Source organism: Sturnira hondurensis, unplaced genomic scaffold, assembly GCF_014824575.4.
Source record: "Sturnira hondurensis isolate 20B ecotype Veracruz unplaced genomic scaffold, ASM1482457v3 Scaffold0025370, whole genome shotgun sequence".
In the NCBI taxonomy this organism is placed as follows: Eukaryota; Metazoa; Chordata; class Mammalia; order Chiroptera; family Phyllostomidae; genus Sturnira; species Sturnira hondurensis.
The window spans coordinates 5,873,800-5,897,542 of record NW_028098001.1 but is presented as its reverse complement, the minus strand read 5'-3'; the positions used below and the strand labels follow the sequence as shown (position 1 = coordinate 5,897,542).

General features: G+C 46.2%; 1 protein-coding gene across 1 annotated transcript in view; it reads right to left on the bottom strand.

Annotated features, from left to right (window-relative positions):
• Positions 1-5,242: 5,242 nt before the first annotated feature.
• The window catches only part of GABRR2 (gamma-aminobutyric acid type A receptor subunit rho2), a 33,798-nt gene continuing 15,297 nt past the window's right edge, over positions 5,243-23,743 (bottom strand). The window contains exons 3-9 of the mRNA XM_037039341.1: positions 21,633-21,700; positions 21,039-21,262; positions 20,194-20,276; positions 19,855-19,995; positions 13,088-13,240; positions 11,902-12,098; positions 5,243-8,469 (exon numbers count right to left, since the gene is read on the bottom strand). Coding sequence (XP_036895236.1) covers positions 8,158-8,469; positions 11,902-12,098; positions 13,088-13,240; positions 19,855-19,995; positions 20,194-20,276; positions 21,039-21,262; positions 21,633-21,700 — 1,178 coding nt within the window. The 3' untranslated portion in view covers positions 5,243-8,157. The remainder of the gene's footprint in view (positions 8,470-11,901; positions 12,099-13,087; positions 13,241-19,854; positions 19,996-20,193; positions 20,277-21,038; positions 21,263-21,632; positions 21,701-23,743) is intronic.

Genomic DNA, 23,743 nt, shown 5'->3' with positions numbered 1-23,743 from the left:
GAAGACTGAGGCCAGAAAAGAATTGGCAACCAGAGGACCAGGACCTGGGGCTGGAAACTTCTTCCAAGCACAGTTGGCAAATTCAGCTTCAGAAACCCGACGCTCTGTGGGTGGTCAGTGCCAGCCTGTCCCTCCCACCTCCGACCCCCATTTCATCCATGCCACCAGGAAGCCACCAGAATTGATCTGAGGAGTGTCCATAGGAGAAGATTGGAACTTTGTGTCTCTCCCCCTTAGCTTTCTTGCAGGGAACTATAAAAAGTGAAAAGAAATGGAGGCCAGAAATCCCAGTTTCAGTCCTGGCCCTATAATTTGCTACTTTTACCTCTTTTCTCCTCTATACGCCCTAATTCACCAGGCTCTTGAAAGAATTAAAAAAGACAGGTTTCCTATAAAAGCACCTGGTGATAGTAAGCTAAGAATTCCTTGTTTGGCTGGTTGGTTTACCCAAGATGAGGATGAACAAATTGCTGGGGAAATTGGAAGAGTGGCTTGTCTTCCTTCTGCACTGTGCTCACCCTGGCAGGGTCCTAGTCCCCAGACGCCCTGCTCCTTCCTGCTCATCTACCCCCTCCCCCAGAGCAGATCCTGAGGCACCCCCCAGAGAACCCCCTGGGTCCCAGGAAACACAGTTTGCAAGCCACGTAAAGCAACTTGAGACAATACTTCCCCAGAGAAATTCATTTCAGACTAGTATTAGCCTTCAAAAAACAAACAACAAAAAAACCCCACCTAGCCTTGTTTTTTTTTTTAAAAAAGTGGGCCTGTGATAAAATCAGAAACTCCAGGGGTGGGGCTCAGGCACTGAGATTTTTTTCCAAAGCTGCCTAGGTGACTAACACACAGCCAGGACTGGAGAGCTTTGGTTAGGGAGAATAATCACAACATGAAACGCCTCAATGCACAAAGGCATAAAATGCTTTGGGAACACAGGTGAAGTAATAATAAATCCTGCCTTGGGAAGGAAGAGGGTGTCAGGAAACGTCACAGAGGGGTATCGACACTTGATGTCAGCTTTGAATGATGGGCAGGGGTCTCAAGGGCCTCACTTCTTGAAGCATGGCCTGCCGACCAGCAGCAGGACATCTCTGGGCACTTGTTAGGAACGCAAGCATCTTCCTGGGCACCTTCCAACCTCCCACATCGGAATCTGCACTTAACAGGATCCCCGGGTTATTCCTGTGCACATTAAAATTTAAGACGCCCTGGGTAAACGGGCAAGGTAGAGAAGAGCATTCATTAACATAAGCTCAGCCAGGTTAAAGAGTGGTTTACGACAGCCAAGGTTCATTTTTCAATTTTGTTTAAATAAAAATAAGTCAGTAAATAAATAAATGAATAAAATAAAATACATCCTTAAACTAATGTTCTCAATGGCTGACCCAAATGTCATTTCAGAATGACATCGGAAGGCCTGAGGGTGAGGACTGAGTGTTTTATCTAACCTGCTAGTAGAGATTGTTTGTATGTTGCAGGTACAGGTGCTCACCGGTGGCTCTGGGGGTTGGACAGGCTGAGTCATAGGACCTTCCCAGCATCAGTGGGAGAAACAGAGGGAGAGAAACATCAATGTGAGAGTAGAAATATCAATAACTGGCTGCTTTCTGTTTGCAGCCCTGCAACCCAGGCATGTGCCCTGACCGAGAATCAAACCAGTGACCTTTCAGTTTGAGGGACAGCACCCAACTGACTGAGCCACACCAAGTGGGTTGTGGGTACCATTTTAATTCATGTCACATTTCCCAGTGATTGGTGGGGGTGGTGGGGTTGGGGATATAGACTGCTTCCCACTCAGGGTTTATCCCCCAGCCACAGCCTTTGCAATGAAATGAAAAGTGGAAGAAATCTCCAATGGTGGCAATGGGTCTGTGAAGACTGCTTTGCAGTCATTAAATGAATATACCCTTTAAACAGTGATAGAATTCAGGACACACAGACCCACAGGACACAACATGACAAAATATGTCATGTTGGCCTATTGAATATTTGAGGCTGAAGGAATGTGAGAAATGACATGTTCTAGAAGGAATTTCTGACCTTCTCCAGAAGTAGGTCACAATGTCACATGAGAAGTGCCCTCCCTATATCTGGGAAACAAACGCCCACCTGAACACACTGGCCTTGCTCAGCTGCCCCCGGTTCCCACATTCGCCTCATACCCTTTGTCCTGCCATATGTTTCCACAACTTCCCACTCTTCTTCAATCTAGCATAAAAACTCTCAAGTCTAAGTGTTTGGGGGCAGAGGGGTCTTCATTTCTGTATGAAGGCTCTGTGTCAGGTGACACTCACATTAGAAAATTTGTATGCTTTCCTCCTGTTAATCTGTCCTTTTCAGTTTAATTTTCACACGAGGCCAGGGACCCTAAAAGGATGGAGGAAAACTGCTTCCTCCCTACAACAGCACAGAGGGGGTGGACACCCACCGTGCTTTGTCCTGCCCACCTGAAGAGCCGCCTGCCCCCCAGGCCAGTCTCCAGGATGGCGTCCTGGTTCCAGCCCAGGTTTCTACCTGGGCGTGGAAACAATTCTGCTAACATATTTCAGCACAACCCACAAAACCCCACAGTAAACAGTTTGGGTTTTCTTCCTATTCTTTATCAACCCCTTCTCTGTCTACCCAAATGAGGGAATAAATCACCTTTTCCTTGAAATTACCATGAGAGAGGAATTGTTTTATGTGAAGTCCACCTAGGTAGGGGTGTTGAACACAGTTATGGAAGGCAGCACAATTCAGTGGGCATGTAGCAGGGAAAAGCCTTCCTGCCTCAGCGGGTTTACGTGGGAACTGGATTAGGAGCCATACATCCCACTCTCGACACAGTACAGCCACGGAGAACACACTCAGTCTCCGACCCTTTACACAGTGCAGTTGCTTTGACATCGGTTCTCCTATCCTCTGTGACAGATGAGGCAGGGGTTGCACGGTCTCCGGACCCCATGTGTGGGAACAAAGGATGCCACGAGTCCTCAAGACTGCTGCTTCTCAAAATCTTGTCCACAGTGCCGGTGACCAGGTTATAATCACTGTTCTTGGAATGTTCCCCCAAATTCCAATATAATAGTGCATGGAACCAATGGTGGAGACCATGACCCTCATTCAAGCCAAGTATGCCCCGGTGTTATTTTTAAATCCACCAAGAAAACAAGAGCCTTTGCATGAGAAATAGCAGGAGCCCTCTGGACAGCTTTCCTTGCACCTCACTAAACCACTGTGGTTGAGAGCAGGGTTCCTCTCCTTCACAAGGAGAGCCGCCTGCTTGTGCACTTAACCCTCCCCGGCCTCTGGTCTCCATCTTACCACTTTTGTTCACAGTCTTTAAAACCTTTCTCAATTTCTAAAATTTTTTTTCTTTTATTGATTCCAGAGAGAAGGGAAGGGAGGAAGAGAGGGAGAGAAACTTCAGTCCGTTGCCTCTCACACATGCCTGGACTAGCGACCAAAGCTGCAACTCAGGCATGTCCCCTGACTGTGGATTGAACCCTCAACATTTTGGTTTGCAGAATGACAGCCAACCAACTGAGCCACACCAGCCAGGGCTCGCCCAAGAATATGTTTTACTGATTTGAGAGAGAGAGGAAGAAACATCACCTGGTTGCCTCCTGTAAGTGCCCTGACCAGGGATGGAACCCTCAATCTAGGCGTTGGATCCTCAGCCTTTCGGTTTACGGGATGATGCTCCAAACACTCGAGTCACCCAGCCAGTGCTACCCTTCTCTGTTTTTATGGTCATTGTTCGCCCCAGACCTATCCCCCTCCATACGAGAGTCTCCTTTCTCCCAGTTTCCATCACACAACAGTCTCCTGGTTCTCCTATTTCTCTGATCAGCCCCTCTCTTCTCACACTTTAGACATATCATTTATAACTTTACACCATCATTTATGACATTTTATTGAAATCTCCTCTTGCTTGCCAGACCCAAGCTCCTCACCCTGTGCAGGAAGTAGCTGTCGCTCCTGGCTTCTCAGTCCGTTACGTCAGCGCACAGCCTGTGACTGTCACACGTAACTGAACCTACACCACCAACTTTCTCCACCACTATTATCACGATTTTCTTGCCTAATTTCTTCCCTCAAACTCTTTACAGTCTCCCTTCTCAGGTGGTTACAAAAAGATCAAACCAAATCAAGGCGTTTTTGAAGGGACCGCACTTTCTAAATGTACACGCGGCACAGAGCTTCGGTTAACTTTGACATGCATGGCCCAAACCAGACCAGTCAGATCTCTTCCCCAGGTTTATTCTCAGTGGAACAAACCTACAAGAACCCTTCACTCTGAGGCCATGGAACCAGAAGGGTGAGAACCCGAGACTTTTGTACATTTAATAAGGTGTCTGTTCACCGTCCCCCAAACACGCCTGAGCTTTCCTTCTGCTGTGTTATCATCCCTTCCCCTCCTGTTATTTTTTTGTTTATTTGTTTCCATCACCATTTACCCCCCTTCACTCTTCCACCTCCATCTCCCCTCTTCGCCTCCCCCACAATCCCCACACCCCCTCCTTTTCTACTAGTTGAAATTACATCTGTCCATTGCTCGAGACTTAACACAGTCAGCATTTACTCCTCCCTCGAGTTCTGTGAGCTCTCCCTCCTTCGAACCACGCCCACTACAGTGTGAGCTTGTGAATGACTGAAAGGTGTTTTCCATTAACTTCTTTATCTGCCACAACCCCCATCCCCCCCACTCAGGCAAAAAGCTTTGAAGACAGGTATGTAATAAAGTTGACTCCTTGGTGTCAAAGAAGTATGCTTGATCACCAGCTTTTGTACAGTATGTATTGCTTTTATTCTAACATGCATAGTTTTCACAATTTAATACTGGGGAAATTGGGGTTCATCTTATAATCATTGGCATGCTATAATTTAATTATACTTAAAGAAAAAGTGGGTGGTATATAAAGTATGGGCACATCTTACTTACATCTGATGGTGTCTTAGATTCAGTGAAATGAAGTATCATTCAACCATCCGTGAAAATAATTATATTTATTCCTCTGTCTTCCTGCCTCAGGATGAAGAATTTTCATGTTCTCAACATTTCCTTAGTTCCTGTTTTTCTACTCCTACAGCTGTCTCCTCTTTCCCTAATTTCCCACTGTTCTCACGCAGTCAGACCACCGCTCTGCAGTAAAGGCAATGAACGATAAATACAGCGGTGTCATTCCATCATGGTCCCACATGATAAAATGCTGCTTGTAGTCTTATATATCTGCTATAGAATTAATTCTAATTAAACACGAGCTAGTTAAAAATACATCTTTATTTTTTTAAATGTGAACAGACTACCATGTTATATGAGCCTCAATTTATGAAGCCAACATAGAGCAGTGTTAAAATTAAATAAGACAACAAAGTAATATGATATATTTAATTACAATATAATTATCATTCTTTGAGCAGTATTGTGTCTTAGTATTGAGTCTCTAGAGAGCAAAGGTTTCTCAGCAAATCCAGATGCCTGTCCCACTGAATTATTTTTGTTTACACAGTTTCACTCTTCATTTGTCCACGAGGCTGGGAAATCCAGTGGCCTTGGGCCAGACAATTCCATGAAGGAGAAGCTGTCCTCACTAGCACTGGCATGGGCCACCTGCTTTGACCCCTAGTGTTTTAGAAAGAAGGGGGTCTCTCATCTCGTACTTCCTTTCCTCATAGCCTGGGATCCAGCCAAAGCAAGTGACCTGCTCCACCAACCCTGTACTCTGAGATCCCAAACTTTCCTGTCTCTGCTGGGCCTTCTCTCAGGCTGACTCCTCCATCTAAAGAAGCATGAATAGTACTTTCTATGATTGAGGGAATGTTCTATGGATCTGCACTGTACAATACAGCAGCCACTAGCCATTTGTGGCTACTGAGCAGAGCACATGAAATGTGACTAGTGCAACTAAGAGACTAAACATTTTATTTTCTTTAACTTTCATTTAAATTTAAATAGATACATGGCTAGTGGCTACTATATTGGATAGCATAGGTCTAGTGTATCCTTTTCTACATGTACGTTTCTTCTTCTCCAAGTCCTTAAACTCCTAGAGAATTATTAAACCTGAGAGTGGTCTTGGGGACTTCTTGAACTTGTAGTCGCCCAAGGTAATCTAATTCACATTGTTTCCTGGAGTCTATCACTGAGTTAAGCTCCTTGAATTACACACTTCTGGACCAATGAGCTGGAGGCCATAATTCAGATGAGGGCTGGTGACTAGAGGGGATGTACTGGGTCTTCAGCATAGGCAATGGAGTAGTGAAGCAAGTGTCTGGGACCAGGGTCACACTAGGGGTGTATATGGGAACAGATGAGTAGGAGAGGGCCTGTCCCTGGGGAAGGAGGGAAGAAGCTGGGATGCAGAGAGCAACTGTGCCATCAGTCATGCTGAGGGCCTGAGAGGCTCAGGTAGCTACTGGCCCCTGACTTGAAACTTCCGGAGGCTCTGGTATCCCTGTGTGCCCTAATCCTCAGAAACTGAGAATCCTGCCCCTGGGAGGCATGGGCCGTGGAGCTGATTCCACAGGCCAGTGTGTACCTGATTTAAGGCAGGCTTACGCTCTCTTTGGCTGTACCATTTGTCTACTCTTTTTTAAAAAATCTATTTTAGAGAGAGAGTGAAAGGGGAGAGGGGGAAAGAGAGAGAAAAAGTTATTTGTTGTTCCACTTATTCATATAATCATTAGTTGATTCTTGCACATGCCCTGACTGGAGATCAAACCTGCAAACTTAGCGCATCAGAACAACACCAACCAACTGAGCTACCTGGCCAGGGCCACCATTTGTCTGCTTTTGACCAAAGCATCAGACACCCAGACTCTGAGCAGCAAGGTGGTAGGGCCAGTGGGGAAAAGAGCAGAACTTCCTTCAGTAAGCAAGAAATCTTACTGATTTAGAAGACTGTTTATCCTAGAACAGCCTTCTAATTCCAAGTGCTGGGATTTAAAGAAAATGTCCCATTCTCAAAACCATGTCTTCTACTGATTAAAGTTTCTACTACATTGACTAGCAAACACCTAAAACAGAATTAAGGGGAACAGTCACAAACGATATACTGTAGAGTCAATAAATCAGATTCCTTTCCTAATCTGAGCTTAGCTGCATTAGAGGAAAGAGTCACTAGCTTGTGGAAGTAAGGGAGAAATTAACTCCAGGGTGTGGGGCACTCTGGTTGGCACAGCTGGGGGGTGTCCTGGGGTGGGGGCAGGGCCTGGGCACCGCCCAGGAGACACCTGCTTGGGGAGAAGAATAGAGAGGGAGGTAAGATGACACCTGAAACAAATTTCCGAAGCAGACCCATGCCTCCTTCCACCCCTGACCAAGTTCTGTTGTCACTAATTCTCTCGTCCCTGTCCCTCCCAAGCGCTTCTCCTACATGAAGATTCCAAGAGAGGGCAATGAGCTGGCTTCTTGAGGGCCTCACAGGAGGCAGGAAATGCTTTTGTAGACAGACCCAGCAGGAAAAGCACCAGCAAACAGGATGGGCGTGTAGGGGACCTGGGGGTCGAGGGCAGGAGGAGAGCAGAAGAGCTTTCTGATAGATGTAGAATGGGCACAGACAGGCTTAGAGGAGTCCTCCGTGAAACGAGAATGTCTGCCTGACCATTTCCACAGCACCTGGTGCTCCATCGTTAGTAAGTGGGGGAATGGTTGGGTAAATGTCCCCTAATACTGCAGGATCATGCCAACTGACAGACTCACACAGGTCAAATGATTTCCTGTCCAAAGCTAAGCCTTCTTCCTTTTTGGGTAGGCACTTAATCCAGTTGTATGTGTTTACAGATGTCTTGTTCCTATTTTTTATCCTAATTTCCCATCTCCTATCCAGATTATCCCTAAGGTCACCCTCCATTTCCCCCTTTCCTTCACAACTCAATCCTACGCCTCATACAGGTCTCAGAACATCTGGAAGGCATTTGAATCTTTTCCTATAGGAGGTGGCCCTCATAAGTTGTTCACACACAAGGAGAGAAGAAAACAATCACAGAGAGACACGAAGTGGGGCAGAGCACAGCATGAATGAGGGGCAAACCCATGAGGTAGGGGACGCTGCTCACAGGAGTCCAGGGGCTGCTGGTCTGCCTGCTGAGGGGGGCGTGGTCAGCAGGTCCATGCGCCGGTGGCTGGCCAGGCCCCACGGAAGTGTAGGCCCTTTCATAGGTACAGCCTTGGAGCCCCTAGGAAAGCACGGACCAATAAATTAAGTTGAAAAATATGTAGGAGGCAGGGAATATCACCCTGGAGTATTTGTCAATGGCGTGAGTGTTCTGGAAGAGACGAAGACCCATCTGGCCCTTCAGAAGGTCCTTCTTCCTGGAGGAATTAGATTCACTGCTCAGCGCCAGGTGGACCACTATTTTGTCCTGCCTTTCTTCTTCCGTCAAAACGTGGCTTCTCGGGTACCCAGCCAAGCTGTTGGCCTCAGACTCACTGTAGCTTCCATCCAGCATCATGGTTCTCGAGTGCAGCATTCCACACATACATGGGAACTGCGGGTGGCAAGCACAAGGGAAGGTGTCAGGCATGATCAGGCCTTGTGGGAGGGGTACAGGAGGTGGCCTGGGCCTAGAACAAAGCCCCAGGGCTACTAAGAACCACAGAAAGGCAAAGCTAGAAGGATCCCCAGAGATCATTAAACCCAGGTATTCGCTACCCTGGCTGTATATTAGAGTCACCTGGGAAACTCTTAAAGCGGCCACACCCAGGGTCCACTCTAGACTAACTTAAAGCCCGCCCACATGATTTTACTATGTGGCCAGGGTCTAGAACCGCTGACTTAGTCCGAATGCCCACAATCGCAGAGGCCAAAACCAAGACAGAGAGGCTATACAATTCTCCTAAGATCACACAGCTAGTCTGAGTCAGGACTTTAAACCTATACATTCTTATTCCAGTAGTGAAACTCCACCTCTTTGTGCTGGGAGACTGTACTTCCTCTAAAGAGTTACGTGTAAGGGTAAAGGGTCACGATGCCTGCAGTGTGTTTTTAAATGGTTCCACTCCACCCCCACGGCTGTGTTTACCGAGAGAGATCACAAAGAGTTGGCAAAATGTCAACAACGTTGGACACCAGTGCAGGCATATGGTGTATATTAGCCTATTCTGTTAAACTGCTTCTGTGAGTATGAAATGTTTATGAATTATAAGTTGGAGGGAAGGAAATGGTTTAGCTTAACTTCTCCCACAATCTGAGTGGGCAAAGGAGGGCTTCCAGCTGGCACTGCACTGGCGGTGCTGGCCAAAGGCCTGCGGCCTGCCTGGCACAGCCGCGGGCCGCGGGTGTGTCCTCCCCAACCTGCTGACGTTCATGTGTTTCTGACCTGGCTCTCAGTCCTCAGAGGCCTCTGTATTTCCATTTGGGAAAGTGAGATAATGACGTTTCACAACCTGCCCCCTATTGTTATGAATCTTGAAATACTCAAATGGATATCACAAACGAATGCAAAAATGGATGATTTTATAGAAAATTAGAATTACTTGAAGTATTCTTACACTTGAAGAAATCTTACACTTGAAGAAATTTTTTTGTGATTTGGGGCCTAGTTTTTTAATCAGGCATGATAGTTTCATTATTGTTTCCTACGTCTTGTCCCATCAGCCACAGTAACTAGGTAGCACATTAATACATTCCTAGAATAGACTTATGGACTTAGGGATAAAAGGTCAATAAGAGGTCTTCTATTTAATTATTTGCATTTAGATATAATCACACCCAAACTTTGGTTAAATTGTGACATGTTGTCAGTGGAGCCTGTTGCCATTGTTGTCATTGTTGTTAAAGACACAGGCCTTCACTTCTTTCCCTTTCTCTAAATGGAAATTCATTCTGCTAAATCGAATGATTTTCTCCAAAGACTTTGAGTTAGAATCAGGCATGTCAAAGATCTTGTTTCTAAGAGAAACCAAGCAGCCCCTGGCATGCTGAACAGGGCTGGGTAATCAGGCCGAGCATTCGAGCTCGGGCGCCGGAGGCGGACACCCCACCCCACCTGCTGCATTCAACCCGAGGCAGCCTGGGGCCCCCATCTGAAGCAGGGTGAGCCTGGCAGGCTCCAGTCAGCTTTGCCCTTTGCAGAGTAGAGAGCGGACTTCAGGGAATATCAGAATCACCTGGGAGCTTATTAATAATGCAGATGCCAGGATGCCATCCCCAGAGACTCTGACTCAGGAGGTCTGGGATGCAGCCCCAGAATCTTCATTTTTAGCAGACTTGGGAGGTGACTTCAGGCCAGGTGCTCCTTGGCTCCTGCTTTGGGAACCTGCACTCCCCTGGGGGCCATTTCCACAGCTGTAGTTTCTCTGTGGGGCAGCAGGAGAGAGAATGTGTGCCTTCCCACCACTGTCTGTCGCCAGCAACTGCAGCTTCTCTGCCTTTAAATGGCTCCTGTCCCAGCATGGGGGGAAGAGCTCTCACCTCCTGGGTGTCTGTTCTCACAGACAGGCAGCTGGGCTTGGGACCCGATTGTCTTTCCATGTGTGGATTTCCCATTTCCCTTTAGTTGGTGTCATATCATCTCTGGCAAAGACCGGGCCCCAACTCACGGCAACAGGTTAATGAGCTGCCCAAGTACAAGTTACATTTGCAGTTCACGATTCGTAGGCCCTTATTTGTCAGGTGAAGTCTTTGTTATTTTTTTTGAACAGCTCTGTACAGGGAAGTCTAACAGATTAGAAGTCAAAAGTGCTTACATATAATCCAAAGTCATTTGATAATAATCAATGTACAGATTATTATTAATCTGAACAAATATTCAAATGCTGAAGTAAAAAAGGTTTGAATAGAATTTTGAATGTAAATTTTTAAACAATCTTGGAGACAATGTGGAAAATTTTAACAGGTGTAACGTGAGCATTGGAAGACTTTTTGAAAAAGCCAACACATCCTCTTTTCCTAAAATTTAAAATTCCCCATGCTAAGGAGCTACCAGCCACCTGGGTGGGCACAAATGGGGGACTTGCATGGACCCTGATTGCTACACCTCTTAGGTGAATACCCCTTTGATTAGTCCAACAACTAGCAATGATTTGGTAACAAACTGGCACTTTATTTTTTACTGTCATTAATCACAATCTGGGTATGAATGGAACAGACTGACTCTCCCTGTGTCAAGACCCATACACACTGCCTTCGACTCCCCGTTTGCATTCTGTCTCATAATACAGTGTAGCTTAGTGCATTATGGTGCAGTACGATACAGATAGTACAGTATTTCCAATGACGCTGAAGACTAAGGTCATACATGGCTGAGTTTTTACAGAGCCAAATCACTGATAAATAAAGCTTTTTATTCTAGAACTCTTGCCTTATCTGGCCATAGGATACGAAGGTATTTTCTCTAGACATGTTCAATAATAATACTTGTGTGTGTCTAGAGCCCTACAGTATCAAAACAACTTTGACATACCATATATTTCAGACTATAAGACACATCTAGGTTTTAGAGGAGGAAAATAGAAAAATAATTTTCAAAGCAAAAAATGTGGTGAAATATTTAATAACATAATATTTCACCAATGTAAACAGAACTTAAAGTAGAATTAACAACCATTATTCTTCCCAAATTGGGGGGAGGGGTACATCTTATAGTCTGAAAAATACGGTACTTTATTTTATGTGACCCTTAGACTAACCCTGGAAGGTGGGGTGAAGATTCTCTTACACATTTTTACTCGTGAGAAAACCGAGGCCCAGCATAAATGGCAGTTAGGCCAAAGAACCCACCTTTCTGTCTCTAGTCTTTGTCCAAAGACTTTCTGCCTCATGGGATCCTTTATGGAAGACATTAGAACCTACTCTAAAATGGAGCACTCCCTGTTTGCATAAACCTCTCTTCCTCTTCTACAGGCAGCCCCCTTTCACTCCATTCTCATCCTCCCAGCCGCCTGGCCTCACACGAGGACATAAAGGAAACTTCTCTCGCCTTCTCCCGCAGCTCCCGCTCCTTCCGCTCCTGCACCGTGGTCAGGTAGTTGACGGCTGCGTACTCCAGCACCGAGAGGAACACGAACACGAAGCTGACCCAGAGGTAGATGTCCACGGCCTTGATGTAGGAGACGCGGGGCATGGAGGCATTCACGCCCGTGATGATGGTGGACATGGTCAGCACCGTGTTGATACCTGCAACATCCAGCTTTTAGTTCAGCCACTGAAGGGGGTGCACAACACCCCCCACCCCATTTCGCTAAAGTCACCACGCTACATCCACCATCTCTTAATCAAACAAGAAATCCCCGGACATGTCTCCACCTTGTAGAGATGCAAGGGTCTGCCCCCCCCCTCCCCCCGCCCAGCAGCCAGGCTCCACTCCCGGGCAGGCCCCTGCGCGCCCCCTTTCACTGTAAGCATTTAGGACACCAGGTTTCTGTGCGGCGGAGGGCAGCAGGGCTTCAGAAAGGACCTGTCCAAGTGCGGGACTAACTCAGAGACTAAAGGGCGCCCCTGGAGGAATGAGCACACTCTCCCTCATCTAATCCACATTTCCAAGTCCACCAAGACTGTGGAAATTCCTGGACGTCTATCGTGCTAGTTCCCTTCACACTGCCCTGCTGGTCAAACCCTCACATTTCTCAGGACCCAACCTGATTTTGTCCAAACTTACAGTGATTAGTTGTAAACGTTCACTCTGGAATTCAGTGTCTGTGGAGGACTAAAGTCACAAGTCAGAGGGAGTACAGCCCTTTCCTTCCCAGAAATCACGTGACCTGGGCCCTACCTCCAAACTCTCAGTCTGTCTAAACAAGGCCAATGAACAAGTTTTTGTATTTACAGAGTAAGTTTTGGGTGTTTGTGAAATTGTCTTATGCATCAAAGTATTGAGCGCTAACACTGACGGGAGTGGAGGTCTAAACCCCAAATAGGCTCTGTCTTTGTGAGATGATTCGAGCAGAGCTGATGTCGTTTTAGCTCCCAATGGTCTTCTTAATGTAGCCCAGGGAACTGAGGGTCGTGTGGGAGCAGTGAAGACAAGAAAGGGGGAATATTTGCTCCTTCTGATTCTGACAGCCCATCACTTAAGAACTCTGAATAACGGTTTTACTTTTTCTTTACATAGTGATCAGTTAAAAAAAAAGCAAACCACCCAACCACACCTTATCAAATGCTTTTACCCAGAGAAACTCGGGCAGGCACGGCTCTGCGGTCAATCCAGAAGGACACCCAGGACAGCATGACCATCAGGGTGGCCGGGAAATAAGTTTGGAGCAAGAAGAAGAAGATGTGGCGACGCAGCGTGAAGTTAATGTACAGACGGTTGTACCAGCCTGGAGGTCACAAGGAAGAAGCCAGTGAGTTTCCACCTGAGAGGCAACAGCAAACCGCTTCCCCATGAACCCTGCTTTCCCTGACGGTGGTCTCATCTTCAGCAGAAAGTTAAACATGAATGACCAATTGGCTTCATGTAATATATTTTCTTTCCAAAATCTGAACCCTCTCTCCTGTGAATGAATATTCGGCCACTATTTAGTACATTTACTGTTTTATTCACTATTATCTAACATCTCTTCACAGCATTTTGGGAAAAGGTAGAAATAAATCAAGGTCTAGGCTAAGTTGTTTGGGTTTTTTTGCAAGCCACACCCACATTTCCTGAGTGACTGGACCTGTTTTTTTGAAGTCAATACCACTGAGGCAGGAGCCAGCAGAACTGAGCCCTTGTCACTGTCCTTATTGTGAGATTGGTCAGCTCAGTCAATCTCCACATTCATCACAAGAAGAAATAGGTCATTCACATGACTCTGAAATCTGACATCATTTCTACTTCTGACACTCCATCCGCCGTGTAGATAGAAGTCACTCCACTGGTCTTACACAAGTCACTTACCACTTGCTCATTCCTCAGGAAAAAAAATGAGGATATAGATATTATCTATTTCATTCTGGCAACTAGAGAATCATGATTAATTGTTGTAAAAAAGGGGGGGGATAGAAATGTTAAGGTTTCAAATGATCCACAATATTATTACCCAACCACTGGGACCGAAGATGGTGTCAAGGACGGTGTAAATGTGTACAGTGAACTGAAGCTGTGTGCACACCCCGCCCCACTCCCATCTCAGCCCAGAAAACAATAGAACTCAGAGATGGTCTAGCTCTGTGCCTCAGAGCTGGGGGTACACGCAATGGGGCACAACAAGATGATTTCAGGAATACAGAGGCAGGGACTTTTTTGTTTGTGTTCATTACCTTTATTCTTAAAGTCATGTTCTATTTATGGTAAATGATACCAGTTTCCCATCAATGATAGTGATGTAAACTTCCTTGTCAAAATAAACTACAAGAGGGGAGTTGACTTTTTAAGAAAATGAGTCCGTAGCAGTGTAGTTAGTATGTGAGACAAACTTCACAATGGTGTTCTATGAATAACTGAAATCCAGGCTGAGCCTGATCCTTTTATACAGGATGTGAGGAGGCTCCCCAAGGCTTTTCTTAGACCTTGCCTGAGTCCAGATGAAGTCGGGTCAGAGCGCATGTCTCCAATACCCAGGCCAGGACTCCTCTCACATGATGTCCCTTCACTTGAGCAGTAGCCACTGAGGGCCTGCCACAATAAAAAAAAAAAAAGTACTAGCTAACAGCAACAACAACAAAAAGATTTCCCACGTGCTGCCAGAGTTGAGAAACATTGACTTAGAGCTGTGGTTCTCAAAGTGGTGTTTCTGGACCAGGTGCAAGAACGTCACTGGGAACTAGTGAGAAATGCAAATTCTTGGGGCCCACACAAGATCTACCAATGAGAAGCTGTGGGGGATGGGGCCAGGCAATCTGTGCACACCAGCTCTGAAGGACTTGTTAGAGCAGATGGCTGGGCTCCACCTCCACATTTCCCAGGTGGTCCTGATGCTGCTGGTCTGAGCACCATAGTTTGAGAACCACATTGGCTAAAAGCAGTGGTCTTTGAACTCTGATGTACAGAAGAATCACGTGTTAAACATGTAGATTCCTGGGCTCCACCACCTGCGATTCTGACTCGGTAACTGCAATGGTGCCCAGATATCTGCTTGTTGAACACACTCTCCTGGTTGTTGGGATGCAGGTAGACCTCAGAAATGCACCAGAGAAATACTGCTGAGGTGACAAACACCATCTGGCTGAATTAGAAAGTTAGTATTGAGTCAGGTAACAGAAGGGTTGGGTCAATAGGGATAGGCTGGAACAAGCTTGACATGTGGTAGGGTGTAGACAAGCTTGACATGTGATTAGTGTGTAGGCTTGGGGGTTGTTTGAATGAGGCAGGAGCTTTTATTGCAGTGAATAAACAGAAAGTACTCTTCAAATATGACAGAAACTACTAACCGGTTATTCATCCCATATAGCCTTTGTCCAATCTCATCAGCTTAAATTGGTACCCATGAAGCAAATCATATTTTTTCCTGGGTTTGCACAGGGCCTTTCTGAAAGGACTGAAAGCTGTTTTTATTCCATGAAGGACTACTCCATTATCTTTTCCCTCTGTTTAAGAAAACCAGGGAGAGTTGCCTTGGAAACACAAGGAGTGAACCAGAAGCTTTGAAAACACACACTCCATGTTCTACACAGAGCTCTCTTGGGTGAGCCCATGGCCCCTGAGAGATGGGATGATAAACCTGCTGGTTGGTATGTAGTAAAGGACAGGAGCAGCCAGAAGATGCAGTTTGATCTGGACTCCAGAAAGGCTCAAACAGGGGACAAAACAAACAAGCAAACAAGCTTGATATCCCAACTTAGAAAACATCTAAGAGGAGTACACATAATGACTAGGGGAGTTCACCTGGCCACTTACCAGCTCCATGACTTTAACAAACCTTAATTCCTCCTTGTCTCAGTTTTCTCATCTGTAAACTTGGAGTAGTGACATCTACATCATAGGTTTGTTGGGTATAAATTAGTTCATTCATATAAAGTACTCAAAACAATGGCACATTATGGAAGTTATATAAAAACTCTTTTTAATTATATGTTATTGATTATGTTATTACAGTTGTCCTGATTTTTCCCCATTTGCCCTCCTTCACCCAGTGCTCTGTACTCCTTCAGACAATCCCCACACCTTTTCATGTCCATGGGTCGTGTGTAAAAATTCTTTGGCTACTCCATTTCCCATACTGTACTTTACATCCCCATGGTTATTCTGTAACTACCTATTTGTACTTCTTAATCCCTCACCTCACCACCCACCCACCCTACCATCTTGTAAATATCAAAACATTCTCTGTATCCATGATTCTGCCTCTGTTCTTCCTGTTTGCTTAGTTTGTTTTTTAGATTTAATTGTTGATAGATACATATTTTTGCCATTTTATTGTTCATTGTTTTCATGTTCTTTTTCTTAAATAACTCCCTTTAACATTTCATATAATAATGGTCTGGTGATAGTGAATTCCTTTATTTTTTTCTTGTCTGGAAAACTCTTTCTCTGCCCTTTGATCCCAAATGACAGCTTTGCTGTGTGCAGCAATTTTGGCTGCAGGTCCCTAGTTTTCATGACTTTGAATATTTTTTGCCAATCCTTTCTAGCCTACAAAGTTTCTTTTGAGAAATCAGCTGACATTCTTATGAAAACTCCCCTGTAAGTAACTAGCTGCTTTTCTCTTGCTGCTTTTAAGATTCTCTCTTTATCTTTCACCTTTGGCATTTTAATTATGATGAGTCTTGAAGTGTTCCTCTTTGCACCTATCTTGTTGGGATTCTCTGTACTTCCTGGGCTTGCATGTCTATTTCCTTCACCAAATTGGGAAAGTTTTCTTTCATTATTTTTCCAAATAGGTTTCCAATTTCTTGCTCTTTCTCTTCTCCTTCTGGCACCCCATTATGTGAACATTACACCTCTTGAAGTTGCCCCAAAGGTTGCTTATACTATCCTCATTTTTTGGATTGTTTTTTCTTCTTGTTGTTCTGGTTGGTTGTTCTTTGCTTCCTTATGTTCCAAATCATTGATTTGGTCCTTGGCTTCATCCACTCTACTGTTGTTTTCTTGTAAATTGTTCTTTTTTCAATTCAAGTGCCCTTCATATCTGACTGGATTTTTTTTATGCTGCTGAGGTCCTCACTAAGTTCCTCGAGCATCCTTACAAACAGTGTTTTGAGTTCTGTATCTGATAGATTGCTAATCTCCATTTTGTTTAGCTCTTTTTCTGGAGTTTTGATCTGCTTTCATTTGGACTATGTTTCTTTGTCTCCTCGTTTTGGCAGCCTCCCTGTGTTTGTTTCTGTGTTTTAGGAAGACCTGCTTTGACTCTGTGTCTTGGTAGTGTGGCCTAATGTAGTAGGTATCCCATAGGATCCAGTGGCACAGCTTCCCCTGTCACCCAAGCTGGGTACTCAAGATGTGCCCTCCACGTAGCCTGAGTATATCCTTCTCCTGTAGTTTTGCCTTGATTGCCATTGGCAGGTCAATGGGAGGGATTTACCCAGCCAGTCAGCTACAAGGACTGGCTGTTACCACTGACCACCAACCTCTGCCCTCCATGGAGGACCAGCTGTGCAGGGGCACAGTAGTGGTGCTCTAGCATTGTCTGTAGCTGCCCACTAGGCATGAAGCCTCTGGGGTTTCCTGCGTGGTGCAGGGGAAGGTCAGCACTCCCCATCTGTGTTTTCCTTGGGGCCACCTTGCCTGAGCTATAAAGTAATCTGAGATGGCTGCTACCTGTGCTGGGCTTGGAGAGTCCCAGGTGAAGCCAAGCTATGAATCTAGGTTAGCTATTGCTAGTGCTGGGCCTGGAGCCCCCTGAGGCCAGCTGTTACTTGTTTGAAAGGGTTTAGGAAGTTGTGAAGCATGAGCCAAGAGCAGCCATCCATGTGGAAAAGCAGCTTCAGTAGGCCTGTTAATAGGGTGGGGCAGAGTCCCTGTGGGGGGTCCCCCCACAGGGACCCCCCCACCAGGCGGGGATCTCCAACGTGGGGCAAAAAGTGTCAGCCAGGCTGACGGAGTCTCAGATATGGCACCACCTTGCTGGCTTCTTGGCTTTGTGGCTTTGTAGGGGGAGGGTTCAGAATAGGGACAATAGCCTCTGCTCACCTTGATACCAGACACTTCAGTTCCTCCCTGTATGCCACTGGTACCTTTCAAGCTTCTACCCTGGTGCTGGAGCTCAGAGGGAATGAGTCTGAGTAGGTGAGTCCATGTGTGTGTTCTTTAAGAGGAATTGCTTTGGGCTCTGGCAGTTTCTTCTACTGACTCAATCCCCACTTGTTTTTGTAGCCAGAAGTTGTGGGACTTATCTTCCTGGCACTGGAACCCTGGGCTGGGGGGCCTGGTGTGGGGTTGAGGCTCCTCACTCCCAAAATATCCCTCCCGAGTTTTTATCCACCACACATGGTGTGGGGGCAGGCCATTCCATGTCCACACACCTCCAACCAGTCTGGATGGATGTGGTTTCTTTAATTCTGTAGTTGTCACACTTCCATTCACCTTGATTTATGATGGTTTTTAGTGATGATTGTTTTATATTTTAGCTGTAACTTTGATGTGGTTGTACAAAAAGGTGAGCTATGTCTGCCTATGTCACCATCATGACCAGAAGTCCCCAAGAAACTCTTAATAATGGTTTTAGAAAGAGAGTTTATTTGAACTTTCCAAGAATAGATGAGAGAAGATGAGATGAGAAAATTGTGTGGCAATACATATCAGAATGAAAGAGAAGAGAGGGACAAGATTGAGTCCTCTAGGCATAAAGTGAAGCAAGCTTGGGCTGTCTCAACACCAATATAACTTTGGCTGGACTCGCTTTTTTCCAGGCTTTGATGTTATGAACAGAGGAGTGTGGGCAGGGCAAGTGAATGAGGAGATGGTGGCCATGCAGGGGCAGACAGTAGCACAAAATCTTCCCATGGAAGGGCCTGGGCTTCTCAGCACTGGGACAAAGGATAATGACGTGAGAAGTCATCCAGGGTCCCCCCGCCACTGCAGAGCCATTGTGGGCTGAATTGTGTCCCCTAGAAAAATACGTCGAAGTTGTAACTCTCAATACCTGTGAATGGGGTTTGATTTTGAAATAGGGTCTTTGCTCATGTAATCAAGGTAAAATGAGGCCATAAAATTGGATTAGGTGGGCCATAATCCAATAACTGAAGTCCTTGGAGAACAGAGAAATTCAGACATAGATACACAGACACCACCATGTGAAGACACGCAGACACAGGAAGAATGCCGTGTGACCCAGATTATAGACTGGAGTGATGCAGCAACCACTAGTCCTAATAAGAGGCAAGGAAGAAGCGAGCACCCAGTTTGTGGTATTTAGTTAAGACAGTCCTAAGAGATTGATACAAGAATGAATGGTGAGAGTAGAGAAGAGCTGATGAATGCATCCTCTAGAAACCAAACATGGCCCAGGGTGCACCAAGATGTTATGCCAGCATTTAAAATGCACCTATAGATCTAAATATATGTGTAAATACATTGCCTTGGAAAGCTATCCGTCCATATCATTAAGTTGAATGAATCAGCTTACATCAGCATGTAAAATATAACCCCACTTTCAGGAAATTACATAATTAAAGTCAGATGTCTGCTAGGGTGTTTGTTAAATTGCTAGGAATGATTACCTCTGGCCGTGGGATTTCAGAGGGCAGCAACTTTTTTACTCTCTGCTTTTAAGTGCTGTTTCTGTTTTGGAGGACTATGAATTATTTTAATAAGAAGAACATATTTTCCTTATGAGGAAAGGGGTTAAAGCTGAAGAAAAACTCTACTGTTTTCTTTCACATTTTAATCAGACCGTGCAAAAGTTAGCTACCAGGCCACTTTGTAAAGTATATGATTATCTAACCACTATGCTGTACACCTGACACTAACACAGAATAATATTGAATATAAACTGTGATTGAAAATAAACAAATTTTAAAAAAGAAACACACACACACACACACACACACACACACACACACAGTTAGCTACCAGTGCTGCTGTAGAAGGCCAGTCGGGAAGTGGTGTGAAATTTCTGAATTAGAAACTGAGACAGGGAGATCTTCTCATCTGTTTTCAGGGATTCATCCCCATTCTTCCAATAGAGCATCAGATCTTCATCTGTATATGCATCTTTGGGAAGACAAAAACAAGTTAATTTGACTCCTTTGCTTCTGAGACAGGGCGAATAAACAGGGAAATTCTACACCCGCCCAAGAGTAAACAGTTCTTAATACTGGCAGGTAGCGCTCAGTCTCGTGGTTACTAAATGGCAAAGACACTGGAGAGGGAGAAAGGCAAAGATTTGTCATTAAGCATACTGATACTCACAGCTTTCCAGCTCCAAAGAACAGGTCTGGGAGTCCAAGGGAAAGTGGGTGAAGTCCATGTTGCACATGGCAGTGACCGTAATCCTAGAAAACGCAAACACATGCGTTGGCTCCTGCAGTGTGTTATTGGCTCCTACACCTGCTCAAAGTAAGGAGAATATGGACCCAAACACGGCAGCTGCCTCCCCATGCCTATTTTAGAAGTTTGGCAACCTAGGTATCTAAGTTATAAAACCTTAACTTTTGTGTTTCTGCAGGAGATATTACGGTGTTCTGCCCATATCCTAGCTACCAAGGGTGTTGGCTGCTAATGGCTCACATCTGTACACTTCTCTCATTGCTCTCTACCAGCCTCCCCCAGAGATACCTGGAAGATTATGCCCCCTTGCTATGCCCCACCCAAGGTATTGCATCAAATTTGGGTGAACTGTACCAGCAGGCCAGGAAGATGTGAATAAGAGTGTCTCATCATCCCAGTTAGCCCAGAAGCCAACCTGCAACAACGTTCAATAAACAGTAGCTCTCTCTAAAAAATCTTTATTACCAGTAAGCGATCACTTACAAACTCTCAGGGGTGGAAGTTACCTAGAAGATTATTGCCTCCCTCAGTTCATTCAGGCCCATCTAGCCTCCTAACCCAGGCTTGAGGTCCCCAACAACAGGGAAGTCACCAGCTACTTGGTTGGCCATTTCATCTTAGAGCGTTCCCAGAGGCATCAGAAGGCTTGTATCACCCATGTGGCCCACAGACCCAACCACAGGGACGAATTCTTCAGGGCCAAACAGGCTAAGCACACCTATCGGAACGGCACTGGGTGGGGAAACCACAGCCCCAAGGGCAGTCACCTCATGCTGTAGAGCACGTGCCCATCCGGGAACACCCTCAGCATGATGTTATCCGTGGTGGTGTCATGGGTGAATGACCTTTTGGAGTGAACAAAGAAGATGTCGGGGACCCAGATCTTCTTTATCAGGCGGCCGTCGAAGGTCATGCTTTTGTTGCTGGTGCTGGAGAAGGACAGCCTCTCATCCTTCCAGTAGTGCCGCAGGTACAGGGTCATGGTGAAGTCCTGCAGGAGAAATGACTCAGAGAGCCTCCTTCCCGATGGAATTTTAGTCTGAAAACTCTCACCTCCCAATCTCCTCCAAGTGTGGTTCATCTGACTGCTCACTTCGTTTGTGGAGTGTGTTCAAAGTGTAAAGTGCTGGGCCTTTCTCCCAGAGACTGAATCAGAAAGCCCAGGGCAGGGCCTGGAGGTCTGCATTGAACCAACTCCCCAAATTATTTTTACCCGCAAAGCTTCAGAATCCCCGCTTTAGCTTCGGCTTGGCCCATCCAGCACAGCCTGCACCAAGGCAGCCCCACCAGACACTGCCTCTCACAGAAGCTTAGCCTCGAGACCCCCACACTCTGGGCTGCCCCACCAGGGCACCGCATACCATGTCCACCTCCGAGATGCTGTCCAGGCTCTCCACCTGCACATCCACACCCACGGGGATGGCAGGGCCTGCAGAAGAGCAAAGACAGCTGGTTAAGGCACATTGCTCTCTACCACTGAGCTGGGAGACAGCCCCTACCCACTTCCCAGGGGAGCTTGACTAGAACAGGGGTGGGGCAGTGATTTCAATTCTATGAGCATTTTCTTGCTGCCTCCTGACGTGTTGGGTGCCTGAGTTTTCTCCACGAGGGCAGCGACTCTGTCTGCCTCATGTGCCTTTCCTGGGTGCAGGTGGATGTTTATCCATGCTTGTCACATGAGTCAAAGGCCAGGATTGCTGCCTTCTAATCCCAGGACCATCTCTGCAGGCTAGAGCTACTAATGCTGCTCCAAAGCTTGAGTGGAGACCCTGGTCACTGATCCTCCTGTGACATCTAAAATGAGGCCCAAGGGCATCTGATGTGGGATTGGGGCATCTGCACGCCCAGGGCAGGGTCCATTCAGTCATTCACACTCTACCTGCAGAGAACCTAACAGACAGCAGGGGTCCTGCCCTCTGAAAGCCTCTGACATGGTGGGAGATGAGATCTTCTCTGTGCACAGTTAGATCACAGTGAAAGACGACACCATACGAGGTTTTGAAACCCTTTTAGGACAGGGCAGATGAGAAGCATGAAAACACATAGCACAGAAGCTTGGTGCTCAGTTGCATCCGGCCTGTGACAAGGTTTTTAAAACCATGTTTATCTGTGGCTTCCTGTTCTGTTTCTCGGTCTGAGTGATGATTATATTGGTAAGTTCACTTAGTAGGCTATATACTTATAATCTGTACACTTTTTGTATGTATATTATGTTTCCGTAGATTTTTTTTTAGATTTTAATACTTTTTTAAAACGTAGAATAGGAAAAACCAAAACCCAGTGTCTGTTAAGCATGTTAATGAATGCTGTTACACTCACAGGCACACAAAGGTGTCTGAGAGAGTCAGGTGGCAGCTGGACCGGCTCTCCCCTGGGGAGGACAATGTCCTGGGTCCTCTGAGCCCTGGGCAGGGAGTGCAGCACCAGAACATCCTGAGGCACGGTGGCCTCAGTACAGAGACCCTTAGGGTGGCAGGCGCAGTCTGGTCCTTAGGGAATGAGAAGGACTGGAAGCCACCACGGCTTTGGCCAAGGGCAGAGAAGAAGGATCAGAGACCACACATTAGGAACTAGAAGCCTCAGTCTTGTTTCAACACAGACGTGGGGGCGGGGGGTCCTTGTGGAGGTGGCCCAGGGCACAGGATGGGCTCACAGACCTCCCCCATAGGCTTGCTAATACTTGCAATTCCACCATTAAAGATTCGGGGTTTGGGCTGAGCTCAATAGAATGAAAGCATTTTGTGTATGACTAGTGGGATTTCGTGGGTATTTTCTGAGTTATTAAACATAAAACAAATAAAGAAACACGTTTTGTTTTTTATTTTTTATCTTTTTATTTCTACTTTTCCCTCCTCTCTGAAAAATCAAGGTATAAGCTGATCCTTTTGATTTTCTGTGTTTCTCAACTGAGGGCCCCTGAGAAATCCCTGCTCTAACAGCCATGTTCTCTTCTTATCCCAGGCCCCAGGGGAGCTCTGAAGGTGCCAGAAGTGGCACACTCAGTGTGGGGAGGAGGACCCCTCCTCGGGGCTGTTAGTCTGCCTTTCTCTCCTGGCGGCCTGGCAACATGAGGGGCTGTCTCCCCGCAGCCTGCCTGGGGCCTCTCCCACCTCCCGGACCCCTGCGCACGCGCACAGAGCTCTGTGCTCCCGACTGCGCCAGCCAGGAAGTGGGGCTTCTTGATTCCCCATCCTCTAGACCCTTGGTTAGCCTGACATGTTAAAACGGCCCAGAGTTTGAGGTCTCAGGCCCTGGTGGTGCTGCTTCTCCTGGAAGGAACCCTCCACTGGACCCACCCACCACGGGACCGGCAATGTCTGGTGTTTCAGAAGCCAAAGGGAAGAAACAACATAGCCATCACCCTTTTGGACTCGCTTCCCATGGCCTGGTTTTCAGATAATGCCCACAGTGTTTAACCAGGAGCTGGTTTTGGCGAAGGACATTTTATAGATAAAATATATCAGCTTTCTTG